Genomic DNA, 22,700 nt, shown 5'->3' on the forward strand with positions numbered 1-22,700 from the left:
ATTTAATATAAATAAATTCACTGTTTATTATTTTTTTGTACAATTATTATTTTTAAAAAACAAACATTTAAAAAAACAAATAATACTAAATACATGTCAATACAAATTAATACTGTATATCAATAAATAATAACATAAAATAATTAACATTTTTTTGGTAACATTTAATATATTTAATATATTATGAAATATTTTATATATATGAAATATTCTTTGAAAAAACAATATATATATTTTACTTATCATATAATATAAAATAATTAAATGATAAATAAATAAATATCTATTAAAATTGACCACTGATTGAGTTATGTTTGGTTAGAGTTGATAACAACTATACCACACATGTTGTTATTTTTACCGATATTATTGGTGGTGTCGGCAATAATAATGGATGTATTGGTGATGGTATCGCTGGTTAACTGTTGGGATGGCAGCCGATGGTCAGAAGCATCGGCGGTAATACATATAACATTGTCAGCGCCACCGCCACCGACACCACCACCACCACCGCCGCCGCTCATGGCTATAGACAACGGTATGGTTTCCAATTGGTTTTCATTGATATAGTTGTGGTGGTCATCATCGTCATCATCATCATCATCGACATCATCGACATTGTCATCGTAGTCATCGTCATCCTCCTCATCGCCATTGATAATGATATTGATATTATCGTAAGTAACCGAAAATATTTGCTTAATATCATCGCTGGTACCGATTGTTGTGTTTTTTTCCGACGATATTTGTTCGTTATCTTCAGATATTGTACTCAATTCGACTAAATTTCTAGTAATTTAAAAAAAATATTTTTAATTAATAATTACTTTTTTACAACTAAATAATCAATAATTAGTAATTTTAAATAGTAAATAGTAGTGGTAATAATTATAATTAAATATAATAGCTATTATTATTGTTATTATTACTTATTATTTAAAATTATTATTACTTATTAAAAATTATAATAATAATAATTATTATTATTATTAAAATAAGTAATAATAATTTTAAATATGTAATACTAATTTTAAATAAGTAATAATAATTTTAAATATGTAATACTAATTTTAAATAAGTAATAATAATTTTAAATATGTGATAAAAATTTTAAATAAGTAATACTAATTTTAAATAAGTAATAATAATTTTAAGTAAGTAATAATAATTTTAAATAATAAGTAATAATAATAATAATATATATTTAGTATAAAAAAAATAATAATAATATAGAAAAATATGTGGTTTTTTTTGTTGGTAATATGATATCTATATATATAATTTAAAAAATATTTTATATGAATTGTCATTGAAGTGACAAAAATGAGAAAAAAAATTTTAACAGTATATTATTTTATTGTGAAATCTACTATAATATAAAAAAATAATATATATAATAATACCATTAAATTTTTGTACACTATATTATTATTTATAACCAAAAAAAGCATTATGTTCAAAAAAAATCAATAATTTTTGATCAGTTAAACAATTATTGTTTATAGCTTTATATATATATATATAAAAAAATATTTCCCCCTAAAATAATATAATGATTATATAATATATACTGTTTTAATCGGGTTTACTTAATTGAACCAATTATTTGTTGATTGACTGAAAGGTATTATTTTATTTTATTTTATTTTTGATTAACCTTGGTTAAAATTAAAAAAAATTGTTTGTTTTTGGGCATATATGCGAAATAGTTAGCAAACTTTCCTCATATATATAGTATATATAAATTTATTAGTATATATATATATATAAATTAATCAGTATATATATATATTAATTTATATATCATTATAATTATTTTTTATATCGATACAATTACTTATATATATATATATTTATAAATATTGAATTTATTTATTTTTTAACTGATACAGTATTATTATTATTAAAATTTATATTACTAATTAATTAAAATATTAAATATAGTTATTATTAATTTTTTAGATTATTATTTATTAGTATTAACAATGAAATGTAAAAAATAATTATAGATATTGTAATGTTTTTATTTTGAAAGGTTTTTAAAATATTTAGTTTATTCATAATAATAATAATAATAATAGTAATAATAATAATAATAATAATAATAATAATAAAATAAAATAAAATAAAATAATAATAATAGTAATATTAATAAAATAATTTATAATTATTAATAATTTAATATATAATTTTATACTTAAGCGGTTGATTTGAATCCATATTAGATTTATTTTTATGATTATTATGATTATTATTACGACAATAACCAGATTTGTTGCCGCCATTTGAACGATGACTGGCCGATGAGGAGGAGGAGGTTTTTTTGTCAAATTTTTTCAGATCATCAAAATTATTGCCAACCTTTTGATAAATTATTAAAAAAAAATAATATAATATATATATATATATATAAATATTAAAAACTAGATATTTTCAATAACATTAATAATAATAATAATATTAAAAATTTTTAATTTAATTTTATATGGATGCTTAAATAATAGATTTTAATATATATATATATATGCAATATTGATATATTTTATTTTATTTATTTTTTTGATTTTGAATGTAAAAGTTATCGATTATTTTTTTTAATATTTAAATTTTTAAAAAAAATTGTTTTTCATTTATTAACTTTTATATATATATATATTAATATACGGTATATATATATATATATATATATATATATATTAGTCGATAAATATTTGTTATTCAACAACAAAAAAAATCAAAAAAAAATCATTCAAACAAATATTGATATTTAATAGATATTTATACCGAAAAAAATATACAGTATTTTGATTACTTTATACTGTATTTTTTATATTAGTATTAGAAAAAATGTACATAAATTTTATATATTTGATTTACATATTTTTTTTTTTTAAAAACATTATAAAGTAATTCATACATTTTATTTTCTCAATACACTTGTACGGTATGAGTATATATACATTGAAAATATATAACAACAACAAAAATCTATAAAAAAAACAAAATAACTGAAAACCCATTAGTTATTTAAAAAAATATATATATTATATTATATATATATATTAATGTATTAATACTTGATATTATAGTTATATATGTTATCTATTATATGATGACTTACGTGATGTGGTTTCAAGTATTTCATGTGAAGCATCTCTCGACTGCATTGCTTATAATAGGATAAAACACAGAAAAAACATAATATCTGTAAAATAAATTTAGAAAAAATACATATATTTATTACATTTATAGATATAATGAGAGAGAGAGAGAGAGAAAAAAAATATTTTAGTAAAAAATATAATTTTTTGTAATATAATATATCACTACAAATATGATTTACATGTAGTAGTAGTAGTGATAAATTTATATCATATATCAATATGTATTAGTTATGTATTTAATTGTGTAATTTTAATTTATATATATATATATATATATATTACAAGTAAAGTATATTTGATAGATATATTGACTATTGATATATAAAATAAATAAATAAATATAACTTTTCATACATATACTGTATATATCAATATATACATGTATATTAATATTATTAAGTGTATTGTATAATAGCATTTTGAATACAATATATATATATATATTTATATCAATATATTTTTTTCCTGTTTGTTTACTATCATGTTTTCAATCAAATTATACTAAATAAATCATATATTGTCTACTTATTTTTTATGTGTCTATCTATTAATATATCTATATATATATACTGTATGTGTGTGTTTGGGTTTTTATTTTGGGGTTTATATTAGTATTAGTGTTAGTATACTGTAGTCATTGATCCTATCATCAGATTTATACTGTATATTGTATTACAAAACAAATTAACGATAAATTATATACAATTTCTCTCTCTCTCTCTCACTTTCTCTCTGTTGTCTATATGGTTAATGTGTGTATGTGTATGTATATATGTGTGTATGTATGTGTGTATGTATGTGTGTATGTATGTTTGTATGTATGTGTGTGTGTATGTGTGCGTATATATGTGTGTATGCATGTGTGTATGTATGTGTGTATGTATGTGTGTATGTGTGTATGTATGTTTGTTCGTATGTATGTATGTATGTATGTATGTATGTGTATGTATGTGTGTGTATGTGTATGTATATATGTGTGTATGTATGTATGTGTATGGATGTATGTGTGTGTGTGTATGTGTGTGGATGTATGTATGTATGTGACTGTGTAATAGATGGCCAGATAATTATATTGACAAATCATGTATAAAACTAAGTGTCACTTACATTAATACCACATATGATAAAATCGATAACAAATATGACTGCTTTGAACGGATCCATTGTCTACACAAACAAAAATAAATATTAGTATTTAGTTATAGAAAAAATTAATACAAAAAAAATAATTAGTCTATAATAATAATAATAATAAAATAAAATTTATTTATTTATTTTATTGTTTAACTATAATATCTTTTCATATATCAGTTTTATAATATTATTTTAATTTTTAAAATACAATTGTTTATATATATATATACTAAATATAATAAATTGTGGTCTAACATAGCCGGATACTTTTATTTTTTGGATTTATATAATAATAATTTTTTAGTTTCACATAATAAATGATTATAAAAGTATTATATATTGTTGTTGTTGAATGTCTAGAAAATATTTTCTTTACTATAATAATAATTGATATAAAAAATATTATTATTATTATTATTATTAATAATAATTTTCACTTACATAATATAATATTAGATATATTGATAGACATATATCGCATACAATGGTCAATATAATGCTAACCATCCAGGGCACGTATAGCTGGCCATTATCCTAATAGATAATAATAATAATAATTAATTATCATGGTCATTATTATAACAAACAAACAAAAAATATTTATCATCAATATTAAAACATATTTTTTTTGTTGCAAAAATTTTTCTAAATATAGTACAAATAGAAATAAATAAATAAAATTATAATATATTTTTTAAAAAAAAAAGTTAAAAACAATATACACACAAATAAAATGATAAACTAATAGTAAATTTTAGAAAATAGATTTTATTTTTTTAAATTTATATATAGATTTTTATTTTAGAAATTTTTAAGATTATGATTATTATGTTTTTTTTAAAAAAATTAGATATAAATTTAGATGTTTTTCCATATATTTAATATACTGTATATATGTATTAATAATTTTTAAATATATAATAAAAATATATTAAGCTATTTATGATTTAGTTTTTTATTATTATTTTTCTAAAAAATATGTATTAAAATATGTCTTTTTCTTAAGTAATACTAAATAATTTTTTCTGAACTTATTTTTCTAAGAAAAATCTTTTCTTTTTTTTTGTTTTACTTTTAATCATTATAAATGTATTTTTTTGTTTTGTTTTTATTGTTGTTGTTTTTGTTATAAATATAAAAATAAAATAATAAGAAAATACTTTATATAAAAGTTATTTTACTTATTTACTGTATATATATATATATATATAAAACAATATAATTCCCATAACAGTAGTGTATTTGTATACAAATATATATTGTTTGTCACAACAGAAAAATTTATTGACATTAATGTCAAAAAAATATATAATAATTTATTTTGAATTTATTTTTTTTAAATAGTATTTTATATATATATATATATATACAGTATATGTATTATCAGAATCTAAAGTGTATTTATGTTTACATAAAGTTTTTTTTATTTATTTCTAGACTAGAGTCTAGATTGACTATCAGATTTTGGGTTCATATAAATAGTATATTATATATAAAAAAATTAAAAACCGAAACCGAAAATAAAAACATTTCTAGTTTTTGTTATTGTAATAATAATAATTTTTTTAATTTAAAACTTATAATTTAATAACAATACTAATAATTTTCAGTTATTTTATATAATTATTAATTTTACAAAAAAAATTATTTTTATTTATTTAAATAACAACAACAATAATAATAATATTTCAAATTTATATAACTTTATTATACATGTATATAAATGTATAATTTTTTTTTTTAAAATTATTCTGTTTAATATTGAATATTAAACAAACAAATTAAAAATAAATAATAATTTTAATTTTTCATTATTATTTTTATAGATAATTTATTACGGTTTGGTTTTCCCTCCCCCTAAATAAGGTTTAGTTAGGTATCTATTTTTTTAGGGGGAAATATGCTATACCTTTGATAAAATAAAACAAACTTTTACTGTTTAATGTGTTTTATTTTCAATCACTTGAATAGGAAAAAACAGTTTAGTTTTTTATATATTTATATTTATTTTCAAAACAATCATTCAAAAGACATTAGTCTATATTGACGTTTTAGGATATTATTTATATTTAATTTTATTTATATTTATTTATTATTATTATTTTTCTCTTCAATTTTAGTAATCTTTTAGAGACTTACTTAAAAAAAATAAATATTTTATATGTTATTTGAAGTACAGTATTAAAAAAAACATATGTATATATAATAAAATTATATATGTTTTATATTATAATAAAATAATATATTATAGTTGTATTTAAATCCATATTCATAAAATGTAAACATATTATATTATTATATATTTTTTATAAATATATTTATTTACTATTATTATTATGTTTTTTTTTCACTAATACCTTAATAACTTAAAATCTCATTTGTAAACACAATGTAGATGTTTAAAAAAAATTATTTTTAAATTTTTTAAAAAAAATTGTTATATAAACTGAAAAATTATTTAAAATATTTTTTTAATAGTATTTTACTCTAATTTATTTATTATTTTTATTATTAGATATTTTTTAAAAATATATAATAATTATACTATTTTTTATAACTATTGAAAATAATTGATTTTAGATTAACTTAAATAAAAAATTTTATTTTGAAACTTTTATAATTTTAAACATTATTTTTTTTGTTGTTAGTATTTACTGTCTAATAAAAAATAAAATAAAATAAAATTAATCCTGGTTATAATCTGAACATTTGAAATTTAACATTTAAAATAATAATAATAAATTTTTTTTTAAAAACTACTTTACATAATACTATAAAATTAAGTATTTATATATATAAAGTAATTTGAAAAATAATAAAATAAAACAAACTAATAAACTAGACATTAGTATAAAAAAAAGTTGACATTTTTATTAGCATATAATTTGCAAATATTATTATTATTATTATTACTAGTAATATGTCATTCAAATAATATATCTTTTTGTAAGCATAAAATACAGACAGATAGAGGTATTATTATTATTATTATTATTGATATATAATACATATATTACACATTAACTACTATATGTATATGTATATACAGTACGTGTCTTAATATCAATATAAGCAGCTTTTTTCTAGTATATTATAATAGATTTAAAATAAACTGTAGTTATTTACTGTATATACTGTATAATATATATATATATATATATATATATATATATATATATATATTAGCAAAAAAAAACTATAGATGTCTTAGTATACATAATATATAAATGGATATATATATATATATATATATATATAATACATAGTATGTAAATGGATAAAACAGGGGTACTTATAATTTATATAAGTTATATATTAATATTATATAACTTATAAATAATATTGATATATATATATATTAATATATATTACTGGATTAACTGTGTGTATATAAATTTTTATATAGATATCAATATACTTATAGATATATATATATTTAATATTATGTATTATTCAAATGTTATTTAATTAATTGATTCATATATATATATAATCTTATAAATATAATATATATTGATTATACTATTACTATAATAATCTTAATAATAATAATAAATAAGTAAAACTTGAATTTTATTGATGTTTTCTGAATTGCTAGTTATAATATATATATATATATATATATATATATATACTGTATATTATATATAATTTTGTATATATATTATAAATATTGTAGTTTTAGTTTAGTATAATGATTAATAGCTAGCAATTAATTAATAAATAAATAGGAAATCTAGTAATGATTATGATTTTTAATCTATATATTGAATATATATAAAAATAGATTTTTTTTTGTTGGTTAGTTAGAATGATACAGTATAGGTTAGCTATATAAAACTTTATATATATATATATATATTGATAGTTTTACTGTAGTATAGAAAGTAATAAAAATTTTTTTGGTTATATATATATTTAGTTAATAAATTATATATCAGTTTCACTAGAAATTACAAACTCACTAAAAAATTTATTACTTATATATATATATATATATATATATATAATAAATTTATTAGATAAAAATTTCTCTGAAAATTATTTTTTTAAACAAAAATTTTCAAAAAATGATATTTTTTGAGTTCAAAAAAATAAATCAATGATATATCATATATATATATATATTTAAACTATTTTTCTGATTTAGTGTGAAAAACATATATATATTTTATTTGTTGCTATAATTTCTCTGAAAATTTTTTCATTTTTTTTATTGTCTGTTAAATAAAACAACAATAATAAACAAAAAAAACAAAAACTACTTTTAACATCCAAAATATTGCATGTAATTTAATATACAGTATATATATATATAATGTTAATTCAAAAAATAAAATAAAAAATAAAAAACATTTTTATATTTATCCAAAAAATAAAAACAATGAATAATTCATTATTATTTAAAAAGTTATCTCTTATTTTTCAAAATGAATATATTGTCAAATAAATAACTAATTTATTCATATACTATATATATATATACTGTATATATATATAGTGTATATTATCTATAATATTAGATTATAGACTTACTGTACTTATTATAGGACCCTATTGTATATATATAAAAATGCTATATATTATAGTACACAATATTATCATATCATATCATATAATATAACTGTAAGTTTAATACATAATTTTTATTGTTGTTGTTGTATATTTGATATTAAATTACATTATTTTTTAGTCTATAAATATACAGTAAATTTTATAACATGAATATCACAATATATTTTACATAATAATAAAAGTAATAATAATTTTGATAACAATAATAACAATAGTAATAATAGTAAATTGTTTAATCAATTATTATTTGTTATTATTTTGTTATCTATTCAAATGATAAGTTTATTAAATTATAAATACAATAATTTTTGTTTTTGTTTTTAATTTTTTTTTCAAATTTAATTTATTTAGAAATTAATGTTATTATAGAAAAATCAATAAAATTTTTAGTTTAAAAAAATATATATATCAGATATTGAGTTATTTTTGTTATACAAACAAATTTATTTTTAAATAAATAAATATATATATCTAATATAAACGCTATCTATAAGCTATATTTATTAAATTAAAAGCTAATTAATAATAATAATAAAAAAAAATATATATATTTTTAATATTACTAAAAATGATAAAACATAATAACAATAATAATTAAAATTAGTTATTAAATTCAGATTAAATAAAGCAATTTATATTTACGTCATAATGATGAGTATTTTTAACTAATAATATTAATAATAATAATAATTATTATTATTATCTAATAACTATTAAAGCCATAAATTACTAAATTGAAATCTTACAAAAACACATTAAACAAATAAAAATAAAATATATTACTAACTGTATATATGCAGTATATACTGTATATATATATAATATTTTATACTAATTTTATATATTACTAAATAATATTTTTTTAAGTGTATTATAATTTTTTTTAACAAAAATACTTTTTAATAGAAAAAATAAAAAAATAGATTTATTATTCAATAATAATTTATATAAAAATTCAAAATTTTATTTTCAATAAAATATTCATTTGAATAAATAAAAATATTCATAAATTTTTAATTAATATTTTATTTTTTAATAATAATAATTAAGCTTTATTATATATTGTATAAAGCATTTATAACGTAAACATTTTGTTATTATTATTATTATTGATAATTTAAGTGGAAATTTTACATTTTATTATTATCATTATTATTTTGCTATTTAATTAAATTAGTTTCAACAAAAAAGCATACAATTAAATGCATTATTATTATTGTTAACAGTAATAATATATAGTATATTATATATATATTATATTTATATATATACTGTACTCTAATATGTTTTTTTTAAAAATCTAATGATAACTATTATTTATGTTACTTAATAAAAAAAGTATTCATATAATACAGTAAATAATATAAACTTATTTTCTAACTATATTTACCACTACTACTACTACTACTACTACTTACTAATTGAATTAACTTAAATACAACATTACATTACAAACAAACTTAAAACATATTATAAACATTAATATTACGATACTTACGGCACACAAACCGATTAACAATAGTATTGATGTGATAACCATAATAATAGCCAAACAAATCATTAGTAATGTAAACGACAGCATCTCTACAAATAGTTTGTTGTAATAATTGTTTAGATTTTTTTTATTTAATTTTATTTTTGTAAATAAATAAATATGTTAATTATATGCTATATTTTTTTCATTGATTTATGCAAATTATTTTTAGTTTTCAATTCAATTATCATTGTTAATGCATTTATTCAAGTTTTGAAAGTTATTCCTCTGTGTGTATGTATGTGTATATTTTTATATATATACTATATATATATATATGTGTGTGTATGTATGTATGTGTTTGCATGTATGTATGTGTATGTATGTGTATATTTATGTATGTCTGTATGTATGTATATGTTTGTGTATGTGTATGTTTGTGTATGTGTGTGTATGTGTGTGTATGTGTGTGTATGTGTGTGTATGTGTGTGTATGTGTGTGTATGTGTGTGTATGTGTGTGTATGTGTGTGTATGTGTGTGTATGTGTGTGTATGTGTGTGTATGTGTGTGTATGTGTGTGTATGTGTGTGTATGTGTGTGTATGTGTGTGTATGTGTGTGTATGTGTGTGTATGTGTGTGTATGTGTGTGTATGTGTGTGTATGTGTGTGTATGTGTGTGTATGTGTGTGTATGTGTGTGTATGTGTGTGTATGTGTGTGTACGTATGTATGTGTGTGTATGTGTATGTATATGTGTATGTATGTGTGTATATATGTGTGTATGTATGTGTGTGTGTATGTATATATATATATATATATATATGTATTTATGTGTGTGTGTGTGTAAGTGTGTATTTTTATGTTTATAATTTGATTTTGTAAAATGATATTTAACTTTTTTTTAGTTATTTTTTAAAAAATAATAATAATATAATCTTTAATGTATTTGCTTTGCTATATTATTAAAATAATTTTTTTTAATAATAAATATAACTGATGTATATATATATAAAAATTTAGTAATTTATATCTACAGTATACTGTTTTAAGTAAATAAATTTTATATATTTTTATTTTTCATATGTTTGACTATTTAGTCAAAATAAAAACTAAAAAAGTACTTTACAATAAATTTATTATTATTTTATTTTTAAATTTTTTTTTAAAACTAATATAAAATTATAATTAATGTACTACTAATTTATTATATATTTGAAATATTTAATTATATTATTTATTATATATATATTTATTGTTCAAAAATTTATATATTTTAAAACATGAGTTATGATGTCATCAAAAACTTAATTAATATAATAATTACAGTATTTATAATATATATATATTATTAATAATATAAATCAATAAATTGCATAATAATTAGCAGCATTGTTATAATTTGCTAGCTTTTGAATTATTATTATTATTATTATTTTGAAATTATTATTTACATATGACTAACTTTTTGAATATAATTTATGATTTATAATGTATTTTTAATTAAATTTTATTAGATTTTTTGACTGAAAACAATAGTAGATTTTATATATATTAACTTATATATACTGTATATATATATATATATATATATATAATTTTATTTAATGTATATATACATAAAAAATTTATATATATTAAAATGTACATTAAAAAGTTTATTAATCATATTAGACATATTTTTATGATAATTATATATATATATATATGAAATTTATATAACTCTCTATCTTTCTCTCTTTCTTTCTCTCTTTCTTTCTCTCTTTCTWTCTCTCTCTCTCTCTCTCTCTCTCTCTCTCTCTCTCTAAATGTTTGCTAAGTTATACATTTAATTAGCATATATATAAAGTGTCGGCTAAATTATTATTATATTTTTAAATAAAAATAAATTATACAATAGTACTGTACTCATCTATAAATAAAATGCTTTCAAGGAAATAAAACTAGAAAAAATAAAATAAAAATTTTTAGCTAAAGTATTTTCAAGTTTAACTAAATTATACTAAATGTATAATAAAATTTTTATTATTAAAAAAAATTATATTTTTAACTCTATTTGTCATAAAATGCATTAATTTAATTTAATTTAATAATATAAAAGCATTTTGAATATACATTTATATTGAATATGTAATTATGTCTGAAAAATATATTTAAAAAAATTTGTAAGTGTTTTTTAAGTGTAAAATATTTTTTTTAAATATATACTATGTATGTGTGAGTGTATCTAATATTAGTATTATTTGAATTATATTATATAATAATTATATTTAGTATTTTTTGATATTTAATAATAATAATAATAAAATTTTTATTAATAATAAAAAAACACTTTAAACATAATTACCAATATCTTCATAGACAGCGTGCATATGAAAAGTACAGGCAGTCATCACTATTACATACAAAATCTGAAAAATTAATTTTTATTTTGAGAAATTAATTAATTATTATTTATTGTATTTTAACAGTATTTGTGTTATTATTATTATTATTACTGTATTATTATTAGTCTAATTATGTTTATTTATTGCATTGCTCTTAATTAAGTTTATACCTACACTTACACACACACAATCACAATTACAATCACTCACCCACTCATCCAATTATATTAACATATATATATATATATATAATATATAACACACACACACACTCACAAACACTCACACACACATACACACACATACACAYACATACACAAACATACACACACACATACACAACACACACAYACACACATACACACACACATACACATACACACACACATACACACACATACACACACACACACATACACACACACATACACACACATACACACATACACACACACACACATACACACACACACACACACATACACACACATATACACACACTATAATTTAAATACAGGACTTGTATGTGCATATAATTAGTATTAAATAAATATATATATATAAATATTTTAATTTAACAAGAATAATTAAGTTTAATAATAATAATAATATGAGTACTAAATTATATATATATATATATATTGTAGTTATTAATTAATAAAACCTATTGTGTGTCTACTGGTATACATTATGGTTGTAATTATTATGTTTTGTTTTATTTTTTATTTATAAGGGTTTTTAATTATATACTAAACTTACAGATAATTACAGTATTATTATTATTATTATTATTACTTTTTGGTGTTGTTATCTCTCACTTATATTAAACTAAATAAAAAAATTTGTTATATATATATATTGTACTTATAAACTAATTATTATAATACAGTAGTAAGTGTTAAACTAGTGTTATGTACAATACAATGATTTTTTTGTTGTTTTGTTTTATTTTATATTATACAGTATTATAATTAATTAATAATGAAAATAAAAAAAAAAATAATTTACATACAAATGTAATTAAAGAAAATGTTATTATTTTTATGTTTTAATACACTGTATAATAATAATTATAATAATACAATAATTAGATAAAAACATATTTTTTAATAGTCTATATAATAGTTTTAATAATGTCTATTAAAATATATTATATTATAAATTGTGTATAAATTTAAAAAATAAAAAGCAATATAAATTTATCTACTATATAYATAATGTTATAAAAAATATTATAATACATGTAAATTAATAATAATAWATAATAATAATAATAATAATAATAATAATAATAATAATACTGATAATGATATTGAAATTGTAATATATAATAAATACTACATATTATTATAATATAATAAATATTACATATTTTTGTTGATTATTATTGTTATACATGTACTGTATGTATATGTTTACTTTATATATTTATATTAAATAACATATATATATATATTATTGATATCAAATATATTTATAAGTCAAAATTATATGGAAACTAAATTATATATTTATATATTAATATAGATATATATTATAATACAATATATATAGTAATATATTTAATCAATATTTATATACCTGTATATTATATATAAATATATATTAAACTAAATGTAATTTAATATTTTTATTGTTTCTATTTGTTTTCTATGGTTTACTTATTTATTTAGTTTCAATAGAGATTACTTATAGTTATATTGTTTATAAATATATATATATATAGTTTTATTATTATTATTATTAATATTTTTGGCCATCAAATCTAATATCAATAAGATTTTTTTCTGCTAAAAAAATATAATAAATTTTGTTTTATCTAACTATTTATTGAAACAAATATTTTTATATAAATTATATAATGCTATACATTGTTGTAATGATTATAATAATGGTTGATATCAATGATATATAATATATTTTTAAACAATATTTAAATATATATAAATTTATTAATATTTTAAAAAAATTTTTCTAAATATTTTTTTCTACTATAATTATCAGACATTTTTTAGTAATATTTATAAATTATTTTTTTGAATATAATTTATAACTATATAATATGAATATTACAATGATTAATAATAAATTTAATAATAAATTATTATATATTTATTTATTTATTTTAATGCTAAAATTTATCAATATTTTATTTATTTTTAAAACATTTTATATTTAAATTATTTTCTAATTATAATACTATATTATATATATAACAATTGGGGTTTAGTTTTGTTAATTATAATTAATATAATTATAAAATTAATTAAATATATATATATATATGTATATATATATATGTATACATACCATAGTGTATATAGCACTGGCAAAACTACCGTTCCTTATGGTTTTAAAACAACAACAACTTTTCATTAAAACCATATTTTTATTACTGAATTTCATTAAATTTATTTTAATTTTTCACACAATAATTATTAATATTATTTCAACAACAAAAAATTATCTATAAAAAAAATATTTGATTTTTTTTTAGATTTAGTAGGTTTTCTCATATAATTTTTTAAAAAAGAGAAACCCAATAAAATCTTAAAATTATGAAAATATTTTTCAATAACAAATTTATTACAGTATATATATTTCAAAAACAATTTTTTTTAGATATTTTATTTATTTATTTTTTTAATCAGTTATATACTGTATAAATAATTATTTTTTTCAAAATTATTATGATTATTAATTTCAATTGGTTAATAAATATAATTTTTTTCTAAAAAAAAAATATAAATCGATTTTTATTTTAATAAAATTCTATAATCTTATATTTTTTGTGATAACATTTTTAACAATTTATATTTTTAGCGTAAAAATTGTTAATATATTTAAAAAACACATTTATATATATATAACACATAAATTAATTAATAGATTAATTAATAGATTAACCACAAAAAACAAACAAACAAATAATTAGTTGTCAACTTTAATATAATAAATAATTTATAGTTAAAATTATTATTTTTTTTAATTTTATTATTATTATTATTATTAATTAATAAAATTTTTATCTTATTTTTTTGTTGTTGATATACTAAACAACTTTTATGGTCACACAAAACAAAAACAATTTGTTATAACAAATAAATTATTTTTTTTATTAAAAATATATTTATTTATTTTTCTATTAAATAATTTAACAAAAAAAAACTATATATAAGAATAATTGTTATGAATTGTTATTAGAGATGAATAAAAAAATTATTTAATTAATTATTTTGTTTTTAAAACAATTACTCATATATGATATTATAGTATAATATATATCTAATATTATTATTATTATTATTATTATTTTATTATCATTGAAGTGGTGTAGTTGTATAATATTATGAGCACTTTCTCTCTCTCTCTCTCTCTCTCTATCAATGTATATGTATGTCTACAGTATGTATGTGTTGTATACTAAGTGGTCATTGAATTTTGTTGGCAACTTTTGCGCCGACACCACACATACATACATACAGCAAACTACCGGTGCCTACAGTTTCTGATGTCTACAATGTCTACCGAGTTTTAACAGAGAGAGAGAGAGAGAGAGAGAGAGAGAGAGAGCGCAGCTCAACATCTCTAAGATCAATGATTTATTATATTTTTTATTATTATATTATTATTATTATTGCAATTATTTTGTACATTATTTTTGGTGTATTATTGTGTATATATATATATATATATGTGTGTGTGTATGTGTATATATATGTGTGTGTATTTATGTATATATGTATGTGTGTATGTATGTATGTGTGTGTGTGTGTGTGTGAGGGGGGAGGGGGTCTCCCAATACAAACATATCCCAATAATTAGTTTAATTTACTAATAATAGTAATAATAATAAAGTTATAAATTTGTTAATTTAATTTGTAATCAATTATACTGTATATAATTTTTTACACACACACACACACAATAACATTGATATTATAATATTTATAATAATAAAATTAATTTATAATACAGTTTAGAAATACACATGAGATGACAACACAAATTGAAAAATTGATATCAATTTTTTGTTATTATTATTATTATTTTATTATTTTTATCATTAAATTATTCAATGATGATATCCTGAAGTTTATTTTTATTTTATTTTTACAGACTCAACAAAATAACATATTTATAATTATTAATATTAATATTATTATTATTGATATATTTATTGAGAAACAATTTTTTTTGTAGAAAACTTTTCTCTCTCTAATATTTTTATTATATTATTATTATTTAATACTTTTATATATTTTTTTCTGAGTGATAAATGTTTGATAAAATATTTTTTTATTATTATTACTTATTTCTATTTAGTATAGCCTTTAGAAAAGATTAATATATTATATATATATATATACTATCATAGAAATACTATATATCATAGTTAGGTTTAGATCATATTTTTTCATCCAATTGTTTTATTTTATTCAAAAGTTCCCTTATTTTCCCAATAGGAAAATACCCAGGAAATCTCTTTTTAAATATGCTACTATTTATCAACCCATTGAATAACACATTTTATTATATATTTTTTATAATATTATTTTTGTTGAAAGTTGTCTAGCTAAATTAAATTTTTAGTAAAATATTTTTCACATTTTTTTTTGTATTGCATTTTTTTAGTTTTGCTACTATTTTAACGTAATAATAATAATAATATAAAATATTTTTTCAATTTCTAATGATCAAAAATAAAATATTTTTTATATTTTCCTGGAAAAATTATAAGGATTTTTTCTAGGAATCTTCCCTCACTGGGAATGTTTATTAAACTCTAGTATATGATAGTAAAATATACTGTATAAATATATAACATGGAAATTACTTTAAATGTATATATATTTTTCGCAAAAAAATATTGATATATTTATCTCAAAAAGTAAAAATATATATATATAAAATATGATAACTAAATATTTTATACATTATATTATACAGTGTATATCAAATAATATTTTACCTGAAGTATAATATATATATAAAATAAATGTTATATTGATATAAATAATGTTGTTATATACAGTATATATATACTGTATTATAAATCATATTTTTTATATTAGTTAAATTTTTTTGTTACAAAAAAAATTGAATGTGACTTGCTAATAATAAATAATAATAATATTTTTATGATTATTATTTATTATTTTTGTATGCAAAATATAGTTAGAAATCATTTTTTGTTTTTAAGTAAAAAATATATTTAAATATAACAACAACAACAACAATAGCAACAAAAATTATTTTCATAAACACTTTTATTATTTGAATAAAAAAAATTTGAATAAAAATTGAATTTTATTTACATTTTTTTTGTGTAATATGATAATAATGTAATAATAATAATGTCACATTTTTTGAGAAATAAAAACTAGACTAGCTAATTTAAATATTTTATTTTTTTTAAATATATATATATCAATATATTTACTAAACAAAAAATAGGATAATTTACTAATAATGTAGTTTACTGTATATATATATATATATATATATATATATATATATATATATAAGTATTAATATATATATATATATATATATTGTATATATATTAATACTTAACTGCGTTTAGAGTTTAAACAATTTTCCCATTGGAGGAAAGTTCCCGTAAGAAAATATGGAAAATATAGAAAATATATTTATTCCTTCCCTTTATTGTTAGAAAATGAAAAAAAATATTTTATTTATTATTACAATAAATAGTACTAAAACTTTAATTGTTAGGACGGAAAAAAATATTAAAATATTTTTTTCTAAAATTCAAATTCAATAAATTTAATGATACTAATTATTTAAGATACAYTTTACTTTAATATTTGTTTATTTTAAATAAAAAAACAAATATTATAATAAAATGTGTTGTGTAGTGTTTAATAATTGGTAGAATAGAAAATAATAAATTCCCTGGGGTACTTTCCAGTGAGCAGGTAAAATTTGGGAACTTTTTTTGGAAATAAAATAAATGGGAGGGAATTTTTTTTGCCAAAAAATCCTAACTACATTATAGATTAGATGATACACTTAATGCATAATTTAATAATATTTTGTGTTTTTTTTATTTTAGGATTTTTATCTAAAAGTTTTTAACGCTAACTTAAAAAAATTATTTTTCTAATTTATATATATATATATATATATAGCATMTATATATATATCTACTACTGTTGTTGTTTTGTAAATACATTTGAATTTATACAAACAAAATAAAAATAAAAAAACTAAAAAAAATTACATTTTATTTAATGATAGTCAGCAATCAAGGGTCTGAATAACAGTAGAAAAATATACAGTAAATATCATTTATACATTACAGTAACTGTATATTGAATTTATTTTTTGTTGTATATATATATATATATTGTAAGTACGGTATTTGAATGTTGTTTTTATTGTTATTTTTATTTTATTTATTTTTTTTGTTGTTGTTTGAGATAAAATCATAGTGTATTAGCTGGAAATAAATAAACTAAACTAAATAAAAAATCAATTGCAATATCCATTAGGTAACACACATACAGTACAGTAATTGCTTACAAAATAATAATAATAATATATTGAATAAAATGTATGAATTTACTGTATAAATGATAAGCAAACAAAAAATTACTTATATATATATATAAATTGTTAAATCGATTAAGTTATATGACATTTAATATAATATATAATAAATATATTATTTATATATACTGTATATACAATAGTATTGAATATAATGACCATAATCTACAATAATTTTAGCTAGACAATTTTATTATTATATATTTTTTACAAATAATAAAAATAATAGTAATAATAGTAATTTTTAGCTATGCTACTAAATTTTATTATTATTTTCCTATTATACTAATACCAATAATTTTATTTTTGTTAATAATTTTAACAAAAATAATATCTGATTTTATGAAATTATTTTTATTATATATAAAAAATAATAATAATAATAATAAAAACTATATWTATTTTATGTTTGGACACCATAATTTGTTTTATTATATATATAAAAATACTGTATAATACAATATATATATATTTGATAATAATATTTGATATTATTATATTTAATATTATGTGAAATATATTATATTTTATTGCAGTTAGAAAATAAAGTACTTAAAATAAATTAAGATTTATTTTATTCAATTGTTTGCTAATTAAATAATAATAAAAATAAATTTTTACTTCTATTGATATTAAATTCAATATATTTATAAATATATATAAATTTTATTTGTATTTTATATATAATTCAGTAAAATTGCAAATAAAATATACTGTTTAAAGTATTTTTGTATTAAAAAAACAATAAAAAAAACAATATTTATTTTCATTGTTATATATATATATATATATAAAATATCTATTTATAACAACTATAACTTATTTTAATACCTATTTTAATTTGCTGATAAAATTACTTTTTTTAAAATTTTATTTATAAAATTATACAGCTATACAATTATAATAATACAATAGTACTGTATATATTATATATAGTCTTATTTTTGTTGATAAATTTCCTTAAAAATTTTATTTATATTTAAAAAATTTAAATATATTAAAAAAGCAAACAAATTGTAATTTATCTATATATTTACAAATAGTTTATTTTTTTCTACAATATTTAAATTAAAAATTTTATTACATTATATTATATCTTCTAAACTACAAAAATAAATTAATGCTGGAAAAAAAATTTAATTATATGTATATAAAATAAAAATTTTTTAATATATTTTAATATAATTTTATAGCATTTTGTAAAATCCAATTAAATTTTTTTCTATATATATATATATATATATATTGTTATGTATTAAAAAATATATCAAATGTGTGTGTGTGTAATACCTTAAAAAATTTTAACTTTTTTTTTATTATCTGATTTTGTTTAGTGATGCCAACAATAACAACAACAACAAAATTTGTTGACAACATTGATTTGACAAGATTTTTGTTTGTAAAATAAAAATGATATCATTTTTTTGTTGTTAACGTTTGATAATAACACCAACAATAACATTGATAACGACAACAACAAAGTGCTGTCCAGTGTATCGTAAAATAGTTGTTGAAAAACATAACAACAATAACTTATACTATACTTATTCATCAATTTTTTTTTGGTTGTATAAGGATTTAAATGTAATTTATTTGCAAATCTTTATGGCTATTGTATTATTTATATACATATATACAGTATATATATATATATATATATATATATATATATATATATATATGGCACTTCCAGTGAAATCATATAAATATACAGTCGATATATATATATATATATATATATATATATCGTATATATATTGAATAAAAGTTTTATATCACAATTGAAGTGCATCTCCAATGTCTTGTCCGCCTATTTTCATACATACATACTCTCTCTCTCTCTCTCTCTCTCTCTCTCTCTCTCTCTCTCTCTCTCTCTCTCTCTCTCTCTCTCTCTCAGTCTCTCTCTCTCTCTCTTTCACTCTATTTGTCGATCAATTTGAATGGCTTTTCAGATGAAAGTAATTTAATTTTTTTTCAGATTTTTTTTTGTGAATTCATTTTGATATTCAATTCAGCATTTTTTTTGTCACAATTTTATTTTTTGTCACAATAATTATACTTCTATTATATGATATAATATTTCTAAGAAAATTTGATTAAAACTTAACGGGTTTTTCCCCATTGTTTAAATAAATTTGATTATAAAAATTAATTAATTAAATTATTTTTTTATTGAATTAATTGAATTAAAATTTTTTAAAAGTTGATTTGTTTCTAAACATTTTGTTTATAATGTATTTAAATATTATCAATTTTTTATTTACTATTATATTAAATAATAAAAACAATTTACTGAAATAATAAACAAACAAAAATATTTAGTTAATAATTAATTAATTAATAAAAAAATATTAGTTTCTATTTTGAAAAATTTAAAATAATGAAAAACATTTTTAAAAATATAAAGAATATTCTGTAAATTATTTTTATTGTTTTGTTGTCGACTATGAGTGCCATCTCTACTATAATAATGGTATGATATTTCGCAATTAGCATACAGAGAGAGAGAGAGAGAGAGAGAGAGAGAGAGAGAGAGAGAGAGAGAGAGAGAGAGAGAGAGAGAGAGAGAGAGAGAGATGTTATAATTATAATATTAACTAAAAAATATTAAGTAATAACTTAGATATTATTAAATTATTATTTAAAAAACAAAACAATCGTTTATAAGAATAAATTATCTATTTTTTTAAATAGAAAATATTTATTATATAAATATATTTTATTTAATAATTATTTTATTTTTTTTTTWAAAAACAGGATACTATTTATTGTGTCAAAAATTTACTAAATTAAAATTAATTGAATATTTTAATACAAAAATTTATAAAATTGTATTTTATAAAACTAAAGTATGTATGTATATATGTATTTGTGTGTATATGTATATACAGTATGTATGTTTGTCTATCAAAAAAAAATTATGAATAAAAATTTTAAAAAATTACATTCAGACTATTATATTTATTAAAAAAAATATTTTATACATTAATTGTGTAACTAATAAAACTAATAACATATTTTTTAAAATATTAAATTACTTAAACTTAGGTAAATTACATACAAAATCATATAATTTTACAAATATTTTTAATATATCTGATTATAAAACTACGTCAATAATTAGATATATTTTTTTAATTAAATATAAGTTAATAATTTATAAATTAAAATAAAATTAAATAATTGTATATTTATTACCGATTAATGTCTAAAACATGACATGATATAAATTACATTTATTTTACGAAATTAAATTAATTATAAAAAACATTTATTTTTTGTTAGCTATAATTACATTCAAACAATTAAAATTAAATAACAACTAAATTAAGTATAATTAAATATAATATATATATACATAGATTAGAATTACTATTAATATTATTAT

General features: G+C 16.4%; 1 protein-coding gene across 1 annotated transcript; it reads right to left on the minus strand.

Moving 5' to 3' along the window:
* Positions 1-4,256: 4,256 nt before the first annotated feature.
* LOC128957108 (uncharacterized) lies at positions 4,257-15,124 on the minus strand. Its single transcript, XM_054302824.1, has 5 exons — positions 15,044-15,124; positions 12,694-12,757; positions 10,372-10,457; positions 4,782-4,832; positions 4,257-4,331 (listed from the first exon to the last, which is right to left on the minus strand). Exons 1-5 carry the CDS (start codon positions 15,116-15,118, stop codon positions 4,257-4,259), a joined length of 351 nt encoding a protein of 116 aa, XP_054158799.1. The 5' UTR covers positions 15,119-15,124.
* Positions 15,125-22,700: the final 7,576 nt, after the last annotated feature.

Source organism: Oppia nitens, unplaced genomic scaffold (genome assembly GCF_028296485.1).
Source record: "Oppia nitens isolate AA-2021 unplaced genomic scaffold, nextdenovo-longstitch-racon4-pilon3 scaffold36_pilon_pilon_pilon, whole genome shotgun sequence".
NCBI lineage: Eukaryota > Metazoa > Arthropoda > Arachnida > Sarcoptiformes > Oppiidae > Oppia > Oppia nitens.

Bases quoted from the DNA above. Each gene is read 5' to 3' on its own strand.
- LOC128957108 (XM_054302824.1), bottom strand. From the start codon at position 15,118: ATGGTTTTAATGAAAAGTTGTTGTTGTTTTAAAACCATAAGGAACGGT. The intron at 10,458-12,693 runs GTAATTATGTTT...AACTATTTGTAG, and splicing joins CGCTGTCTATGAAGATATTG to AGATGCTGTCGTTTACATTA. The intron at 4,332-4,781 runs GTATGCGATATA...TTGTTTGTGTAG, and splicing joins TTAGCATTATATTGACCATT to ACAATGGATCCGTTCAAAGC.